The sequence below is a fragment of the Peromyscus eremicus genome, chromosome 8a (genome assembly GCF_949786415.1).
Source record: "Peromyscus eremicus chromosome 8a, PerEre_H2_v1, whole genome shotgun sequence".
Lineage (NCBI taxonomy): Eukaryota > Metazoa > Chordata > Mammalia > Rodentia > Cricetidae > Peromyscus > Peromyscus eremicus.
This window is the reverse complement of record NC_081423.1, coordinates 13,495,027-13,512,461: the sequence shown is the minus strand read 5'-3', so window position 1 is coordinate 13,512,461 and position 17,435 is coordinate 13,495,027. Positions and strand designations below refer to the sequence as shown.

The window sequence follows — 17,435 nt, the reverse complement described above, 5'->3', positions numbered from 1 at the left end:
TGAGTGAGCAGTAGGTCACAAAGGGCCATAGTCTAGGAAACGTCCACAAAAGATAATCCAGAGTCAGAAAGTAGTCACAGCTGCATGGGGCTAAGAAATGGGAGTGGATTTCTACATGCATGCATATGTGTATAGAGCAGGTGTGCTTGAGGAAGGCAGGGCTCCTTTTGCAGAGTAATGAAAATGGTCTAATATTGGTTGTTATGGTGGTTGCTCAGCTCAGCAAACACACTGAATCAGTGAGCAGTGCACTCTGGGTAGACAGCATGGTATGTGAATTATAACTAAACATTTGTGAAAACAAAACAAAAATGTCTTGACTTCAAGTCCAGCCATGCTGAGTGCTATGTCCTGCACAGTGCCTGCCCTGGGACTGGACACTCAGTCCTGCAGGGCCCAGTGCCTGCCCTGGGACTGGACACTAAGTCCTGCAGGGCTCAGTCCTTGCCCTGGGACTGGAACACTCAGTCCTGCAGGGCCCAGTGCCTGCCCTGGGACTGGACACTAAATCTTGTAGGGCCCAGTGCCTGCTCTGGGCTTAGACATTAAGTCCTGCAGGGCCCAGCTCTTCCTGGCATCCTTTGACAATGTCCTTACTTCCCTGAACTTAGGGGGCCACCCAGTGAAGTATGGATCCAAGACAGTAAACCTGATCAGAGAAACACACAATGTAAGCTGCTCACAAACAAATTTGTCAAAAAATGGAAAAGGAAAAATGGCAGTAATTACTCCACACTTCAGATCTAAAGGGCTGTTTTCACACTGGCAGCTTCTTTTCTCTTTCCAACACAACCATGTTTCTTTTTATCCAGCCCATCCCACCAATTCCAAGGCACAACTACTTCCTGGGAAATGTGTGGTTTCCTCCAAAAAAAAAAAAAAAAAAGTTACTTCAGCACCATGAGCTGCTGGGAGAGTCTCCCCAGGAACACAAGCTTCTCAAGACGCTGCAGTCAGAACCCTCTACCCGTGGCCAGCCCTTCACAGACTTCCTGGTCCTCCAGCCTGAACTTACATGGACTCCAGCAGCTGCATGTACTGCTCATCACCCCGGCCTCCTTCTACCTCGTGGTCCAGCTTGAGGATGATTTCATTTTCAAACTGGAAAAGTGGATGAAAATCAACAATAACCACATTAGAGGGCCATGTGTGGAACATTTGATTCATTAGTGGAACCAAAGATTTAGGGAGTAAGTATTATCTTCCATTCCCAGTGTCTGGACCTGTGGATTCAAAATTGAACAGGATTCTATTCATTCTATGAGTGTTCAGAAGGTGGAGGGGAGGGACCTGGGTGGAAGGCTAGAAATGGGGATATGGGAGGGAGAGGGGAGAGAGAGTGTGTGCTTCTCACATACTGTTTCATTGGAGCTTGCTTTCCAAGGTTAAACAGAAGTTTTGTAGGAAGATGAAAGAAAGAGAGAGGAAGGGAATCCAAAGCACGCACAGAGGCAGATGACAAGGCCCCGCATCAATGGCACATTGTCACGGACCGCTATTATTCTATTATTTCCACCCTGCATTCTTTCTTCATAGTCTGGCAGTCACATCAGACCCAATCTCAGTCCATGGGGCTCAAGCAGGCTAGGGACACCTCTTTCATGTCAAATGTGGACACCAGGACACAGGCCTAGCTCCTAATCAGTGTATTCCAACATTCAATGTCCCAGGAGTCATGAAGACTCAGTTTGATGCAGTGAATCTAACCTGAGACTCTGTTGGAATGCTTAGCAATGAGAGTCTTGTTCAACATAGAAAGAGAATGTTATAAGTCCGAGGCTGCTAATGATGACAATAATGAACATCTGCTTGGATTTACTCCATGCTCCATGGAGGGAAGCAGAGGAGGGGTTGAGATGTAGACCTGATGCCACTCTGAGTCCCTGAAAGCCTTTCTTTTTATGAGTTGATATGTTTACATACTCCCACACACACATACACAGGATGAGATATATATATATATATATATATATATATATATATATATATATATATATGGAGTTTCATTACCTGCAGTGGAAAAAAATTCTGGAAAATATAAATAATATATAAGGTAAATAAGATATAAAGCAAATAGCAGATCTCAAGTTCTCAGGGAGTCAAGACCGATAACAGTAGCAAAAGTCAGAGATAAAGTTAGTTGCAGAAATCAAGTATCCTTCCATGGTTTTTCCAAATCTTGTTGCATTGAAATCAGAGAATGTTTTCACCCTAGTGCCAATGTCAAGAAGCATTTTGCTCAGTGAGGATCATGGCTTATTCAATATACTGTCTTGACGAATCCTACTGTGTCTCTTCTACAAGACAGTAACTCAAAACAGTTTGCATTGTCTTGATACATACTCTGAAGAATGCATCCAAGCATGCAGTCCACCTCTCCACCATTTATGAATGAAATTGGTGCCTGTGGAGAGGAAGGGGGACCTTGGCAAAGGCCTCTGAGATCAAAGGAGGCATCTGGGCATATAGCTTCTAATGCAGCCTCTTCACACTCAGTCTTCATAATACCCCATGAGACCTGGAGGTCAAAAGTCATCTTTGAATGCAATAATGCATGAAGAGCAGCTATCTCTGGCCTGGCACAGCCCCGGGTAAGTGTCAGTTACTATTAGAGATGAAGCAGGGCTGTGTGAGTCCTCAGATGAGTGGTGGAAGTCTTTGGGCAGCTCTCTCCTATGCATAAATGATGGTACCCACTGAGTCCAAATCTTGATGGGATAAAATATTCCTCTGAATTACAATTCATATGATGCCACTGTTCTCCCACTCAGGGTGCCAGGAGTCAATAGAAAGGACCAGAAAACTTATCCTGATTTAGCGCAAGCACAAAGGAGATTTCTGTAAATGGCCAGAGTTTGAGGAAGACTTTCTGAAAGAGATAAAGGGGGCCTGGAACAATGGATAGGGTTGTGAGCAATATGAAGGGAAGGGCAGTCCCCATGGGGGAATGGAGTGAGCAAAGCTGCGGAGGTTGGGGTGCAGAATATTGCTGGAGCAGGGACTTCAAGCGAGGAAGGGAGGAAGGGTGGGGAAAAAAATGCAGCCAGCCAGGCAGTCCTTTGATTCAGCCTCTCCTGAAGCCTTCCCATTCCTCTCTTTATAAAGGAAGGAAGGAAAGAAGAGAGGAGGGAGACATGGTGAGGACTGTCTGAAGGGAATGGGATGCCAGTCTGTAAATGAGTCTACCCTTTATAGAATGCATTTGTTCGGCATTTTGTCTGTATTAATGATTTCCCTATGTCAGGAGCTAGGGGTATGATACTTAGCGATGTCTTCTATATTAAGAACACAAAGAAATAAACCCAAAGACGATGAATAGAAAAGCAGGCTCTGTGTCTGGGCCACTGGATTTGAACCTTCAATCCCCTGCAGGCTCAGGTGTTGAATGCTTGTTTCCCAGCAGGTGGCGCTGTTTTGGGAGGCTGTGGAACCTTGTGGAGGTGTCCATAGCTGGTAGAAGTTGGTCATTAGGTGTGAGTCTTTGAAGGTAGCACAGGCCTTGGTTCCTGCGATGCTCCTCTTCCTGGCCTACTGTGATGTGAAGATCCTATGTAAAACACTAGCTTAAGCCATGTTTGCCCTCCCATGATGGACAGAAACCTTCTAAAATCACGAGCCAGAATAAATATTCCCAATATTAAGTTGTTTCTATCGGGTACTTTGGTGGTGAACAATAAATAGTGATGTATAGGTGTTGGATCCTCCCTCCATTTGCCTGCCATACTGAAGAACTAGACGGTGTTTTTGGGCCCCAGCTAACTAAGCTATACCACAAGCTGGCAAACGTTTTCTGAAACGGGCCGGTGGATAAACATTGGGCCCCAAGGGCAGGATGCTCTCTGTCGCCACTGCTCAGCTCTGTTGTGCAAAAGCAGCCGCAGACAGCACAGAAACACACTGGCATGATGGCTTCCACAATGCTGTGTTTACAAAACAGGTGTTGGGGTGGCTGTAGTTTGTCGACCCTTGTCAGTTCAAGAACATCACAGCAGCGGCATCCACGGCATCGCAGTGTCATAAGGAGGAGAGGAGGTTCATACATCCAGCACTACAGCTGTGCATAAGTTCACGTGCCCTGAGAGAGCTCCCCCTGTTATTGCCAGTAATGTTGCCGTTATTGCTGCAGAATGCTACTGGAAAGTGGCTCTGGGCGAGAAACACAGAATTTTTGTTGCTATTGTCTGAGCGGTTCTCTGGGAAATGCTGGCACCATTCCTCTTGGTGAGATGAACTGCTCTTTGGAGCAGAGCAGTGGATGGGGGTAAATAAGCACTTGTCTCAGGGTCACAAAAGAGCCTGTCTGGAAAGAAATTGCAGGGTACTAGAGAGGGGGCAGAGCCAGAGACTGCACACAGCTCTTGAACCTTCCGGGGTGGGTAGGAGGGTTAAGGTCTCTGACAGACACATCCTGTGCCATGTTTAGGGTTGCCTATGGCCATGGGCTTTGGCATCAAAAGAATTGCTTGAATGGTACTTGGATATTTTTTCCCTGGCCATGAGATTATGAATAAGTAATCTTTCTAATGTCACTCTTTTTATCCATTAAATGCAGGTTTGAAACAGCACCTACTTCATGGTAGCAGTGTAAGAAGTTACTGGGAAAACATGTACAAGACCAAGCCTGGAGCTTTGGGCACAGTGGATGCTCAGAAAGTATTCGCAGTGATTACCATGGACAGGTCCTTGCTGCTGACATCATAATTGCATGTAATCCTTACAGCAGCGGAGGGAGATGGACAGTATCCCCACTCTACAAATGAGGATGCGGAAACAAAGGCCCTTTCTCTTGGGTTGCAAAGGTTGACTGAACTTTAGCTAGGTTAGACCCAGGACAGCAACACTTCCCAGACATACCCTGCCACGTCCCTATATCAGGTCTTGCCACACCAACACTGTCACTATGCAGCACTTAGGATTCAGTCTTTCTCCTCTAAAATAATCCCATCTTCACCCCCAACTTCACATCTATATCCCTTTGTCATTTCCTCTCCCCATCCCTGTCAAGTGTGCATTTGTTAATTAAGGGATTAAGTTACTTTAGCAGAGGTCAGATTTTACAGAGGTCCTGTGTGAGCCTTGAGAACCGATTCAGACCAAGTGTGAGAACTCCACACTTCCAGAAAGGACCCTCTCTTTCAGCTCTCCAGACCTTCTTTCACACTTCTGCTGCCTTTCTTAGCTGCTGTACAGTATCCCAGGTGTTCCTCTTTTTTTTTTTTTTTTTTTTTTTTTTGATAGAATATTCTCTAACGCTGATGTTTAGGGACCAAGAGTGCTTCCTCATATTTTTGGTGCTGACTTTAATAGGACGGGGTGTTACACGTCTGGGTGGCAGAGGAATAACAAAGATGAAGCTGTCCATCATCCTTTGAACTCCTTTGTTAACAAAATGCTGGCTGGTGTGTAAGGGCAGGATTGACAGGAAATTGGAGGTGATGATGTCATGTGACAAGGGAGGCCTGTGGGAACCAGGGTGCCTTTTCTTGATCCGGTCACTAACTGACCCCATGCATTTCCCCAAGAGCTCAAGTTGGCAATCTGCAATGGTATAATACTCATCTCACAGGTCAGAAGAACAGAACTGGAGAGACCCAAACTAATTCAGCTTACAGACAGTGGGCTTCACAGGCTGCAAAGCACAAGAGGTGTTCAGAACACAAGTCTGTGTTGATCTTTGCCACATTCATGATCTAAACCATTGGAATTACCATGCCTACTCTACGCCAAGACTCAGTCTCAGTAGAATCTGCTGACCTGACCTCTTGATCTGCTAATTCATTCAGCAATGATTGAGCTCCTACTGTGTACAAGCATGATGCTAGGTATTGTTACTAAAGGCTACAGTCTCCTTAGCATGATTCTATCTGGTCTCTAGAGTCTCTCTCTATAGTTAGGGGCTCAGCACTCAGCCTATCTGGGACACAGTACCATTCTATGATCTTCACCTTAGATGGTTACTCCACAGTTTCTACCCCAGGGCCCTACCTTCCTACCACCATCAGTCAGGGAGACTTTATTTTCTTTTTCCATAGAGAAGTGACCTGAAAGGCAGCTAGTCTTTTTACCACAGGGCATCACAAACAATGATTAGCATTCCTTAACTTCTAGAACTGTCTCCTTGTAGCTTCTTTGCTCTCTTGCCTTTGACTACATTGCCCCTCCCAAAAAAAGATTATTTTTTAAAAATTCACTGGAGTGTCCTTCTCTATGCTGGAATGCCTTTCCCTATGCTGAGGCCATTTTCAAGGAATGTGGTTGGATGGAGGACTTGACATCTGCATTCAGTATGGGTACATTTAGTATTCTGGGCAGAGGACCAGCTTTGGCCTACAGGCACTCCTGCTATAGTGTGGAAAAGGCTTACTAACGAATCTCCACACTGGATGAGTGCTACGGCTGCACCTCACTGGCAGGACACAACCAGCTTTCCTCCCCCAGGGGAATGGCACCTCCTGCCACAGCAGCCATGATGTGGCCAATCCAAGGCCCCTCTTATTCACATCTCCTCTCCACCAAAAGATTCGCTGAGTATACCAGGGAGGGGGCATCCCATCCTAGGTTATGATGGAGTCCTGGAAGGGTCTGGGAGGGAAGGATCCCCTCATGAAGAGGACATCAATTTTATCCCTCAGATCAGTTGCCTATGGGATTTGGGGCTTGGGCTACAGGAGGAGACAGGACAATCTGGCCTTGAGGTGGCCAAAGAATTACAAAGGAGAGGGAGGAGGGGTCTTCTCCTAGGGTTTCCCCTCCCCAGCCAACCGAGATGCTCAGAGTCTCACACTCTCGTGGCTCCTATCAAGCCTATTATAATACCCTTGAGCCAATGTTGGTCTCTGCAGATGAACCATGGCCCTAGGAAGCAGCATAGTCTTGCCTGAAGCCTGAGGCCTGAGCCATCTAGGATCTCTTCAGGCAATTAAGCAAAGGAAGAGCCCACAGAAGGGCAAGACAATTAGTTCTAGGCCAGAACACCTGTTATGAACTGGGAGCAAAGGCCGAGTCTCCTTTTCTCTTTGGCTCTCCTAGCTCCTCTGGGAAATCTTGTTCTCTAAGAAGGGCACAGGGTCCTCTCCTCTCAGACTGTTTGGGAATGATGTAGTTAGCCTGGTTTGCACAGGAGAGCTCCTACATTCTAGACCCCAATCTGGGTTTTGCTTTTTGGGGGGAGGAAGGGTATCACGGCTGCTTGGGGCCTCACCAGGGCCTTGCCTGCCTCCTTTGCAGAGGAGAGCTTCCACAGCTGCTTCCCTGAGCCCAAAGCATGCACCTGGGCCAATTCCTCTCCCTCCTGAGCCCCCGTCAAACATCCCTGATAGTTTTCACAAGGGCACCTGCCCCATTAGTCAGCCTGATTGTCCTGTCTCTTTTGATAAGGGAGCAGCAAAAAGAAGCAATTGGGGACCGTGCTTACAATGAGGTCTCAATCAGACAGCCACCAGATCTTGTTTAGCACACTGAATGCCATTGGGTACAGAAATGTTTCCTCTGCATACCCATGTTTGGGGCCTCTTCCAAGGTGTCAATTGGTGGGAGGTACTGCTCTGAACGGAAGCAGGATGGCTTTACATCTAATGCCATGTGCCTTCAGGTGTCCCCGTGCTTCATAGACCCATTTTCCTTTAAATGGGGGTTGATCCTAAATTGTCTTCAGATACTGACTCTGGGCTGTCACCTCCAGGTCACTCTAGCCCGAAGGATCAAGTGGAGTTCTTTTCTCCATCTGCACTCCTCTGCCTGATTTCTTCTCAGGCTAACTGCAAAGGGGAAGCTGGTCTTTCTGGGACCTGGGAGCTACCAGTATCCCCAAGGGGTATTCAGAGCATCTGTTTACAAAGGTAACATAACAGCAAACTAGTCCTCTATTCCTTTAGAACCACTCTTTCCAAAGTTGGATTTGGAAGAATGATGGGTCCAATAGATATGTCTTTATGGATACATTTGAGAAATCAAACAGACCTTAGTCATGCAATGAGTCAGCTCCCAGTTAGTGAGCACCAGGAATCTCCAACAGGGTCACAATGCACAGTGGTGCCCCAAGACCTTTCCCTGGAAACACTCTTCCTTGGAGGGTATTGCTGGACTGATGTTCCATGGAATGTACTGGAGGAAGAACTGCCCTAGAGACTGGCCTTCACTCCTTCAGTTGGTGTTTACTAGAAATACTGATGGGTGGATATACAGTAGGCAGAGCATGGGTTTGGGAATAATGCTAACCTGTGGTATTGTAAGCTCTGCCATGCCAGCTTAGCAACCTAGGACTCCACTTAGTTTGGGCTATATGCATACACCTAAGATCTCCACTTGCGTGTACCATGCACACACATGCCTCTCCTAACAATGTACCTAGGACTTCCACCTACACCAAGGTGCACATACACTCCACTCTGAAAAATGTAATGTTTCTCTGTCCCTAACAACCATCAAAGACTTTCCCTTTGTAGATAGTTTCTATTCAAATACAGTCTCAGCCATACCTGGGTAGGAAGGTAGGTACTTCATCTAGGCTACAGTGGTTTGAGCTGCATGCACAGTAAGACAAACTGTTCTGCAAGTGATCTTTGAGGGAATAATTCCTATTTATCATCTTATATCTGTACATAGTTAGACATGAGTATGATTAAAATCAGATGCTCCATGGGAAGGAACACGCAGAGTAGAAAAAAATATAACTCTAATCTGTCCACCAAAATAGAGAAGCACCAAAATTACACACCTTACTAATCAGGCCCTCCTTACTCTAGACCCTATGAGGGGAAGCCCCCAACGTGAGCCATGCCCTGGTACTCTTTGGCTCCTGTGGCCTGCAGTCACTCTTGACAGTATATCTGACCTGTATTATTCATCAGCTGTAGAACTGTTTCTCTGCTCCCTGGCCATCTCTGCATGCCTTCATTCAATTCTTTGATTAAAACACTAAGAACCCGGACACATCCCGTTGAGACACCAACCACCAGTTAGAAACTTCACTTCTCTGATTTCCGTAAGATGGGCATTGGTGTTACCCATCTCAAAGGGAATAAGAGAGACTACATGAATGAAACTAAGGAAAGAGTGCACCATGTCTGCCACACCGTGAACACTGGTTAGTGTCTGTCATGGCCATCATTGCCATTCTGATTAGGTGAGGTTGAGGAAGAGCCTTACACGGAAATGACTATAGGCAGGATACAATAGTCGATACCTCAATACACAAAATGACAAGCAGGGAAGCAAAGATCTCTTAAAGGACACAGCGCTTGGGATGTGCCCTACAGGACCAGTCAAAGTCCAGAATGAAGAAGTAGGAAGAAGCAGGCAGAGGAAATACATAAAGAACACCCCGTGGGGCAAAGTCATCCAGGGGAGCTATGAGGGATGGCTGGAGAGTGGGTGAAGAGGAGAACAGAAGAGAAGGAATGGCTGACAAGCTCAACAGCCAGCCAGAGTGGAGGTGGGGTTGGGGATGTGGAGCTGGAACAGCAGCCGGCAGGCATGGCCTCTGATGGACAGGAACCTAAGAAACAGTGAGCCAGGGAAGGGCCATAGGAATATGCTTCATCTAAGGACACAAGGAAAGGGAGTTCGGAATCTGTCTCTTATAGGGGTCTTTCAAGGAGGATTATTAGGAGGCAAGATAGGGCTTGAAATGCTGGGTGAAGGTGAAGAACTCGGAGCTCCCACTGGATGAGGGGCTCCTGGGATGTGGGGCTCCTGGGAAGTGGTCAAAATGCAAGGGGAGTGCTCAGGCCTCCTGGTGATGGCTTTGAGACCAACCTTCCTAATAGGAAAGTGACCCAATGGTTCAGGCGCCTGCTATGGGAATGGACACTTTCTACTCCTGCCAAACTTCTAGAACTATTTGGCCTTGATAATGCCTCCTGCCCCTTTGCCCTCTTCATTAGAAGTCCCAGTTTCTAATGAAAATATTTGGCCAAGAATTCTTGCATTTGACACGGGTTCCGACTGACATGCTGAAGGACGTGTTGAGTTCCTGACACACACACACAGGTGCCGCTTGAGTGGCAGGCCTCTAACTCCATTTGCTGTCCACTTTGAAGTCCAGCCTGAGTGTGACACTTGGCTAATAGGATTCTTTTTTCTCTGGATAATGTAGATTTTCAAAGTCACTCAGGAAGATGGAGTGCCAGACAAAGTTGGGAGCAAGCATGATGTGGCCAGAGCACATCTAAGGCACGCAGTTAGGCAGTCACTGCGTCTGGAAGGAAGATCCCCTCATCTTGAGAAAGCGATGGAACAAGAACAGAGCAGGAGAGTGCATTTTCATCTTGGCCTCAGGCAGAAACTGTGATAGAATTCTGGCCAAATGTAATCTGCCAGCTCATTCTGGGCACACAAATAATGTCCTTGTCCTATTGAAGCCTCTGAATGGAGCCCAGGCAGATGGAACGAGGGTGTCATTATGGGGAAATGGACTGAGGGTTAGGGATGCTGGTGTGAATTTTCAGCCTCATTTTTATTTTTACCTTTTTGAAAGCTCCACTCCTTTGATATTCACACAGCATCATGTCGAAGAAGATTGGGATGGTGGCTTTCCTGAGCTCAGCCTCGGGGATAAGTGTCATCTCTAATATAGGTCCCACCATGCCTGGGATGAAGCAGATTTTGTTCTGGCCTGCAAAAGAGGAGGGACAGGGGTACATGAAGCAGTTCTATGATGGACAGGCCCTGCTCCTGGAAGCCGGGGAAGGAAGAAAGGAGGAGGGAAGTCAAAACAGTAGTTAACTTTTCTGTAGTTGTTTACCGGGAGCCAGGCAGCTTTGAACATTATGTATAGGTTGGCTTGCCAAGAAAGGAAGGTGCATCCTCCCAAAGAAGCCCTGTTTATGAAGGCCAGTAGCGTATGAAGGCTGGTAGCGATGGCACGTGTAAGTGCGTCAGTGTTCGGGAAGGCTGATAGCGATGGCATGCTTAAGTGAGTCCATGTTTGCAAGGACTTCCACCCGCATCATCCCTCTGCAATACACAGCCCTAATTGAAAAGAAACGATGGTGGTGGGTGCAAAAGCATGTTTAGAATTAAATCTGTCTGCATCATAAGCCATGCTTCTGCAGTCTAGATAAAATGTTTCTAACAACGGCTCCATGAAACAAGAAAAGCACATCTCTTTGCTAAGAAGCTGTAGAACAGCTTGGTTAGGGGGAGCAGGATTTAAAACAGCACTTTAGGGCAGATGGACCCCTGATGCTTTCTGCCTCATTACAGGGCATGCCCTTTCTGTCCACAGTTCAGCCATACCGGCTTGGCTCCAGTGCCACAAGCTTGCTTTGCTTCTGTGGCTCCAAGGCCTTCCTTGAGGATGCTTTCCTTGCCTGCTTCCTGCTCTTCTGAGTCATCACCTGTGTCCCCTGGATGGCTCTCTCTTAGCTCTGACACAAGGAGACAGGCGCTCCCCTGTATCTCACCCTCCACCTCAGCTAGACAGACACCTACTCTGTTCCACCCACAACCTTTCACACTACTTTGAAATGTCTTTACTTATAGACCCATTTGGTTGATACCTGCTTCCCGTTCTGAGCTCCACAAGGGCAGAAGCCTTCACCCGTTCTCATCATGTTGGCAGCACTGAATGCAGAACAGACTAGAAACCCAGGCAGTGTCGATCCACTGAGGAAAATGCTTTGCCTGGCTCTTTCAGTCATTAGTTATTTGATGTGAACATGTGTCTCACAAAAGGCTGAGCAAACCCAGCTCTTGTGAAGACATGTCAAATTATGTCTGTGTGCACTTGGCACAGGACCAGGCAGCACCCCATGGCAAAGACAAAACCCCTAAGGGCACTGGTTCTGGAGCCTGACTGCCTGAAGTTGTAAATGAAACCATTATCAACTAGATGTAAGATGTTGAGCAAGTGCGACTCACCTCTGGGGCCTCAATGTCCTCACCTACAACTTAAGGTAACCATAGTATTCATATCATAAAGCATTTTTAAGAATACATGAGTCATGGGCTGGCGAGATGGCTCTGTGGGTAAAAGGGCTTACTGCCCAAGCATGAGAACCTGGGTTTGAATCCCCAGAACCCATGTAAAAACCAGACATGTAGCACAAGTGGATATGATCTCGGCAATACTATGAGGAGACTGAAGGACAAAACAGGAGAATCGCAGAAGCTGATAGATCAGCCTGTCTGGTCCAAACAACAGAAACATAACAAAGAGATCCATCTCAAACAAGGTGGAGGGTAGGGCCTCCAATACATGCCATGCCATATATGCACACATTTATATTCATGTTCTCCCTCCTCTCATAAAAAAAGCCATTATTCAGTGAGCTGCCAGTCAATGCATGGCACATGACATATGTCACAGGGCATTAACTATTGCCACCATGCTGTTCTGTTTTCTCAGAATGAAGCACAGAAAGCAGGCAGTTGAGCAGAGCCCCAGAATGACGACATCACAGAGGCGAAGGATGAGGACTAGCTCCTAGGAACTGCGGCGCCCCCATGGAGTGAGGGTCGACAAAATCCCAGCAATGGCACCCTTGCAGCTGACACCGTGACCATGCCTTGGCAGTGGCCACTCTTTCCCCTTGAGCTATACAGTGCAGGAGCCCACCTGGTTTCCTCCACTGTGAGGAAGGACGTGGGCAAAGGGCTCCTGAGGGTACAGAAACTCAGATGGCACGGGGTGCGGCCTGGCATGGCTCCTTTCGATTAACGTGGGGAAAGGAGCTGAGAGGAAAGGTCAATGAAAGTCAATCCTCATTCGGCCTAAACTGTCACGTTGGAGGATTTTCCCCAAATCCAGGGAAAAGGGGCATCGCCCAAGGAAACCTGCAGTTATGAGAAGTAAATGAGGGAGTCAGGCAGAGTTGAACGGCACAGAAATGCTTTCCTGGGCGACCGGCCCCATCACTGAAGGCACTGGGATTGAACTTGAACCTTGTTTCCTCACTTTGGCCCAGATAGACAAAAAGAAAATGCCCTTACTTCTTCCACTTGGTGTGTAGTAGTTGCTAATACAGGTTTCTGTCTTTGTCCTTCAAGATCTCTTTTCAAACAACAGGAGGGTTTTCAGATTCGAAGTTGAGTGCAACATCAGGAAGATGGTAATTGGAGCTATCAGAAAAGCCACTGGGATGGGGACGTGCTTACGCAACAAAGGCCTGTAGACTATCAGAGGGTGCCGGGGCGATAGGGATATATTTAAAATGCTTTAAAATAAAGGATGGAGATGCTGCAGACAGGAATTTTTTAGATACTTTTGACCTGTTTTCTCTGTAGTCAGTCTGTTGAGATATTTGGGAGAAAGGGAGATAGGAGAAAGAGAGATGCTGATCTTTAAATACACCGTGATTGCAATGGCACTTAACATTGTTCCCAGAAGAAATTTTATTCCTTTATTGAAAAAAATGAGCACATTGGAATTTTTGTCTAAATAGCCAAATGAGTGCATGGATTTGTATATCTTTATATACATAGGCACATAAACTCACAGAGAAACATTTGTAGCTAATTGAATAGAAACTCATTTGGAAGAAAAGAATTCTCATTCAAGAAACACACCTGCTGCTGTATGAGGGGAGGAAAGAGAGGAATTGGTTTGAGAATTTTTTAGATAATAGATGCTGGATACCACTGGGAAGAGATGGCAATTAGAAATGTCAGGGAGCCAGCAAGTTAACTCTAGGTGTGGCAGTGTTGGATCTGGGAGGGCCCTGCTAGAAATGAGAGTTCAGGGAAAGCCCACGTGTGTGGATGCAACGGGGCCCTGTGTGTTCTACATGAGCAGCCCATCTACTCAATGGCACTGCTCATCATTCCTTCAGGGGAGACTGACAATTGAGCACAAAGGATCTGAGGTCACTAGGAAAATGAGCAAGGAAAGGAAGATTGGAAACCTGTAGGAATCTGTCTGAGAAGTAAGCTGGACAGGTTGCTGATCTCATGAGGCTAATACAGGACAGAGGGGGCAGACTATAATAGCTCACTACATGCTGCCACAGACCCTGACGTGTACATCGACAAAGGCAAGTTATGACGTCTTGGGTTTCAGAGTCTGGTAGACCTTCTGGGGACTTACAAACAGAGAAAACATCACTCTGTTCAAAGGGAGAAGAGTGAATGTAGAGCTGTCCATCCTTCCAACTTCAGCTTGGAAAACCACCCTAGCAGTGCTGAGAGGTGCCTGGTCCTGCTTCCCTCAGGCCTATGGAGTCTCTGAGGCTGACACCCGTGGTCAGGTCTCATTTCTTCTACTTCATGGCTTTGTGGTACTGCTCATATGACTCAACCTCCCTGGACCTCCAGAATCCCCTTGTACATGGTAGAAGCTTAAATGGGTGAATGGAAACACAGAAACACGGGGCTTTTCAGTGTCTGCTACCTGAGAGAACTCAGCAGCATTGATGCTAATTAAATATGGTAATATGGAGAGAGCTGGGAATCTTTTGGCCTCAACACTATATTGGGTTCTAGAAAGAACAGAATGAAAACATAACATTCCACTATGTGAGAGCCACTGGGCCCTTTCATGGGAACTTATAGACTACTCAGCTTTTTGTCTTATACTTTATTTCATTTATATTGCAAAGAATTAACCAGAGAAAGGATCTAGATGGATTTTCCTTCACTGCTGTGACACTCACGACCCTTCACACTGCTCTCAGGCCCATTGAATACTGTCTGGCCCACCTTCACAGGTGTGTGCAAAGCATTGCACTCTGCAGGCCATTTGCTGGAGGCCCTTGGTGCCCTGTCCATGTCTCGTACCTGCCTTCCCTCCATAGCCTGTCTTCCGCTTCTCCAGTATATCCTGCCTCTTCTGCTTCGGCTTTCACACATGGCCTCAGCCTCGCTCCCCACTGCGAACCCCACCCCACATGTGCCCCTGAGAGTAAACTCTTAGGCATTCTTTAGGGCCTTAAGGTTCATTCCAGATGCTGTGAACCATGTGTCTTTTTAAACACTTGAGATATGGCTATCCAGATGTAAATGTAGTCCGAGCATACAAAAATCTACCCAAGAATACATTTTTTTAAAACCATAAGAATGTTTTATCTTGATTATCTGTTAAAGTCATACTTGCTGGTGGCATGTCAGAAGAGCAGCAGGTGGCAATTGAAGTTCAAGGTGTCAGCCCACCAGGACGAAACTCTCCGACAGGTGAATCTCACTCAGAGATTCACAGACCCCAGAATGCCTTTGGCTTCTGCTGTGCCTTCACATGTTTGCTGCTGCTGTCTTTCTCTGCTACATGGCATGGTGTGAATGGGTGTGGGGAGAATCCTCACTGCCTGTAATGCAGTGTGTTTATCTCATAGAAACATCCCATTCTACTGGACATTTTTACCTGTGGATTATTATGAAGATGATTTCTTCTTTAGCTGTACTATCTAAATGATAATAATAATGTTAGTTTAAATAGTGTTTTGATGATTGAAAATATAAACAAGGAAGTGTCACACTGCTACAACACATGAGTTTCTATTGAGGAGCCATATAGACTGTGGCTTAGGTTAATGATTAAGAAAAGCAATTGAGTCCCAGTTAGCTCAGCTAACTTAAAGTCTTTTAACCTTAATGTTGGGAGATGTGTTCACAGGTTTTGAACTGCATCACAGCTGAAACAAAGCTTTGAAAATAACTTAAAGTTAGACCAAGATGTTTTTGTCAAATAGCTTTAAGGCAAAAAACCCAAGAAGACAATCTAAAGTTTTAGAAAGACACACAGTTGAATGCAGAACTCTTTAAGGCCAGGAAACAAGAACAAAGCAGCCCAATTATTATTAGTTGATGCACTTTCCTTGCTAGGATTGGTTGGTGATCAAAGGTGATGATTAATTCCTTGTGCCCATTTTTGCCCTTAATCTCCTGATATAAGAAACTATTGATGAGTGGCTATGTACCCTAAAGGTTTAAAGTAGATCTGACTGATTCTTCATATATAAAAATTTAGGTTTGTGATTCCTTTAAGATTCCTTATAAGGTTACCTTTCAAGATAAGTAATAAAGTAACTGGCCTTTTCTTTGGAACTGCAAAACTGTAGCCTGCCAGTAAAAGACCTGGCTGAGAAGAATACCCTGCTTGACCACACGGTTAATCTATAACAAGCTGCTTGGATATGAATGTCTATGAGTTCTTAGGATAATTTGTTTTTCACTTGTAATAAGTAAAATGTTTAATCATGTAAGGGATACGGAAAACATGCTGTTTTTTACTGCTTGTTTTGTATTCATTGTACTCATTCACTTGAAAAACAAAATGTAACCACACTATAATTTTTATATTGCCTGAAAGATTTTGCTGGGAAAGAATAGAGATAGAGTAGGAGAGAGTTAAAACAGGCTAGAAGGAAAACATCAAGAATGAGAGTTAGAAGGAAAACATCAAGAATCAGAGAGTTAAAATGAGTTAGAAGGAAAGTCTCATCAGGAATGAGAGAGTTAGAAGGAGCTGGAAGGAAGCATCAAGAATAAAGATAAAATTAGAAGGAAACCATCAAGAATGAGAGAAGGAAATCACCAGGAAAATAAAGAATAGAGAACGCAAAAGAAGAATAAAGAAAAGGTCTGAGCCAGGCGGTGGTGGTACACACATTTAATCCCAGCACTTGGGAGGCAGAGCCAGGCAGATCTCTGTGAGTTTGAGGCCAGCCTGGTCTACAGAGCAAGATCCAGGACAGACTCCAAAGCTACACAGAGAAAGCCTGTCTCAGAAAAGAAAGAAAGAAAGAAAGAAAGAAAGAAAGAAAGAAAGAAAGAAAGAAAGAAAGAAAGAAAGGAAGGAAGAAAAAGAAAGAAAGAAAAGGTCTGAAGGAAACCATCAAGAGAGTATGTGAGTGTCTTTTTCCCTAAGGCCCTCAGATAAAAAAGTCTAGTACGTGCTGACGTGATGGATCCCTTTCAAGCCCTGGGCCGTCTGGAGGCTGGTCCCCCAGGCAGAGATACATACAACATTGGAATATGAAGTTGAATAAAATAGAGACCATTCCTTGTTTAAAAGATTAAGTTTAGGATATTCAACTTCACACTAGTACTAAAGCAAAATATATTTCATAGAAATTATCTTGAATTTTACATTTATTTATCTTTTTTTTTCCAGTGCTGGAATTGAACCCGGGGCCTTGTGGATGCCAGGCAAGCATCCTACCTCTGAGCTACATCTCCAGCCCTGTATTTTGAATTCTGAATTTGGATCCTTTTCCTTTTAAGGCTAGTAATATGCAATCCAATCCTCTCTCTTGATATCAGGCAGATGCAGAAAGTTGCACACCCAGCAGCCTCACCACTGTGAGGAAAAGCCACCAAAACTCCAGTGTGCTGAGTTATTAAGCTGGGTGAAGGGTTTGTGATGTATTTTCCACTTACAGTATTTTCAGCTTATGCTGAGTTTATTGGGCTATAACCCCATCATAAAGTGCATCTGTGCTCCTTTTAATTCTCTCTTTCTCCCTTTCTTTGTCTTTTAGGACAGGGTCTCCTACAGCCCA

At 45.5% G+C, this 17,435-nt stretch overlaps 1 protein-coding gene across 1 annotated transcript in view; it reads right to left on the bottom strand.

The window, feature by feature from the left end:
• Positions 1–17,435, bottom strand: part of LOC131916439 (dedicator of cytokinesis protein 2-like) — an 89,442-nt gene that overhangs the window by 46,912 nt on the left and 25,095 nt on the right. The window contains exons 6-7 of the mRNA XM_059269786.1: positions 10,467–10,615; positions 1,016–1,101 (exon numbers count right to left, since the gene is read on the bottom strand). Of these exons, the coding sequence (XP_059125769.1) occupies positions 1,016–1,101; positions 10,467–10,615 (235 nt within the window). The remainder of the gene's footprint in view (positions 1–1,015; positions 1,102–10,466; positions 10,616–17,435) is intronic.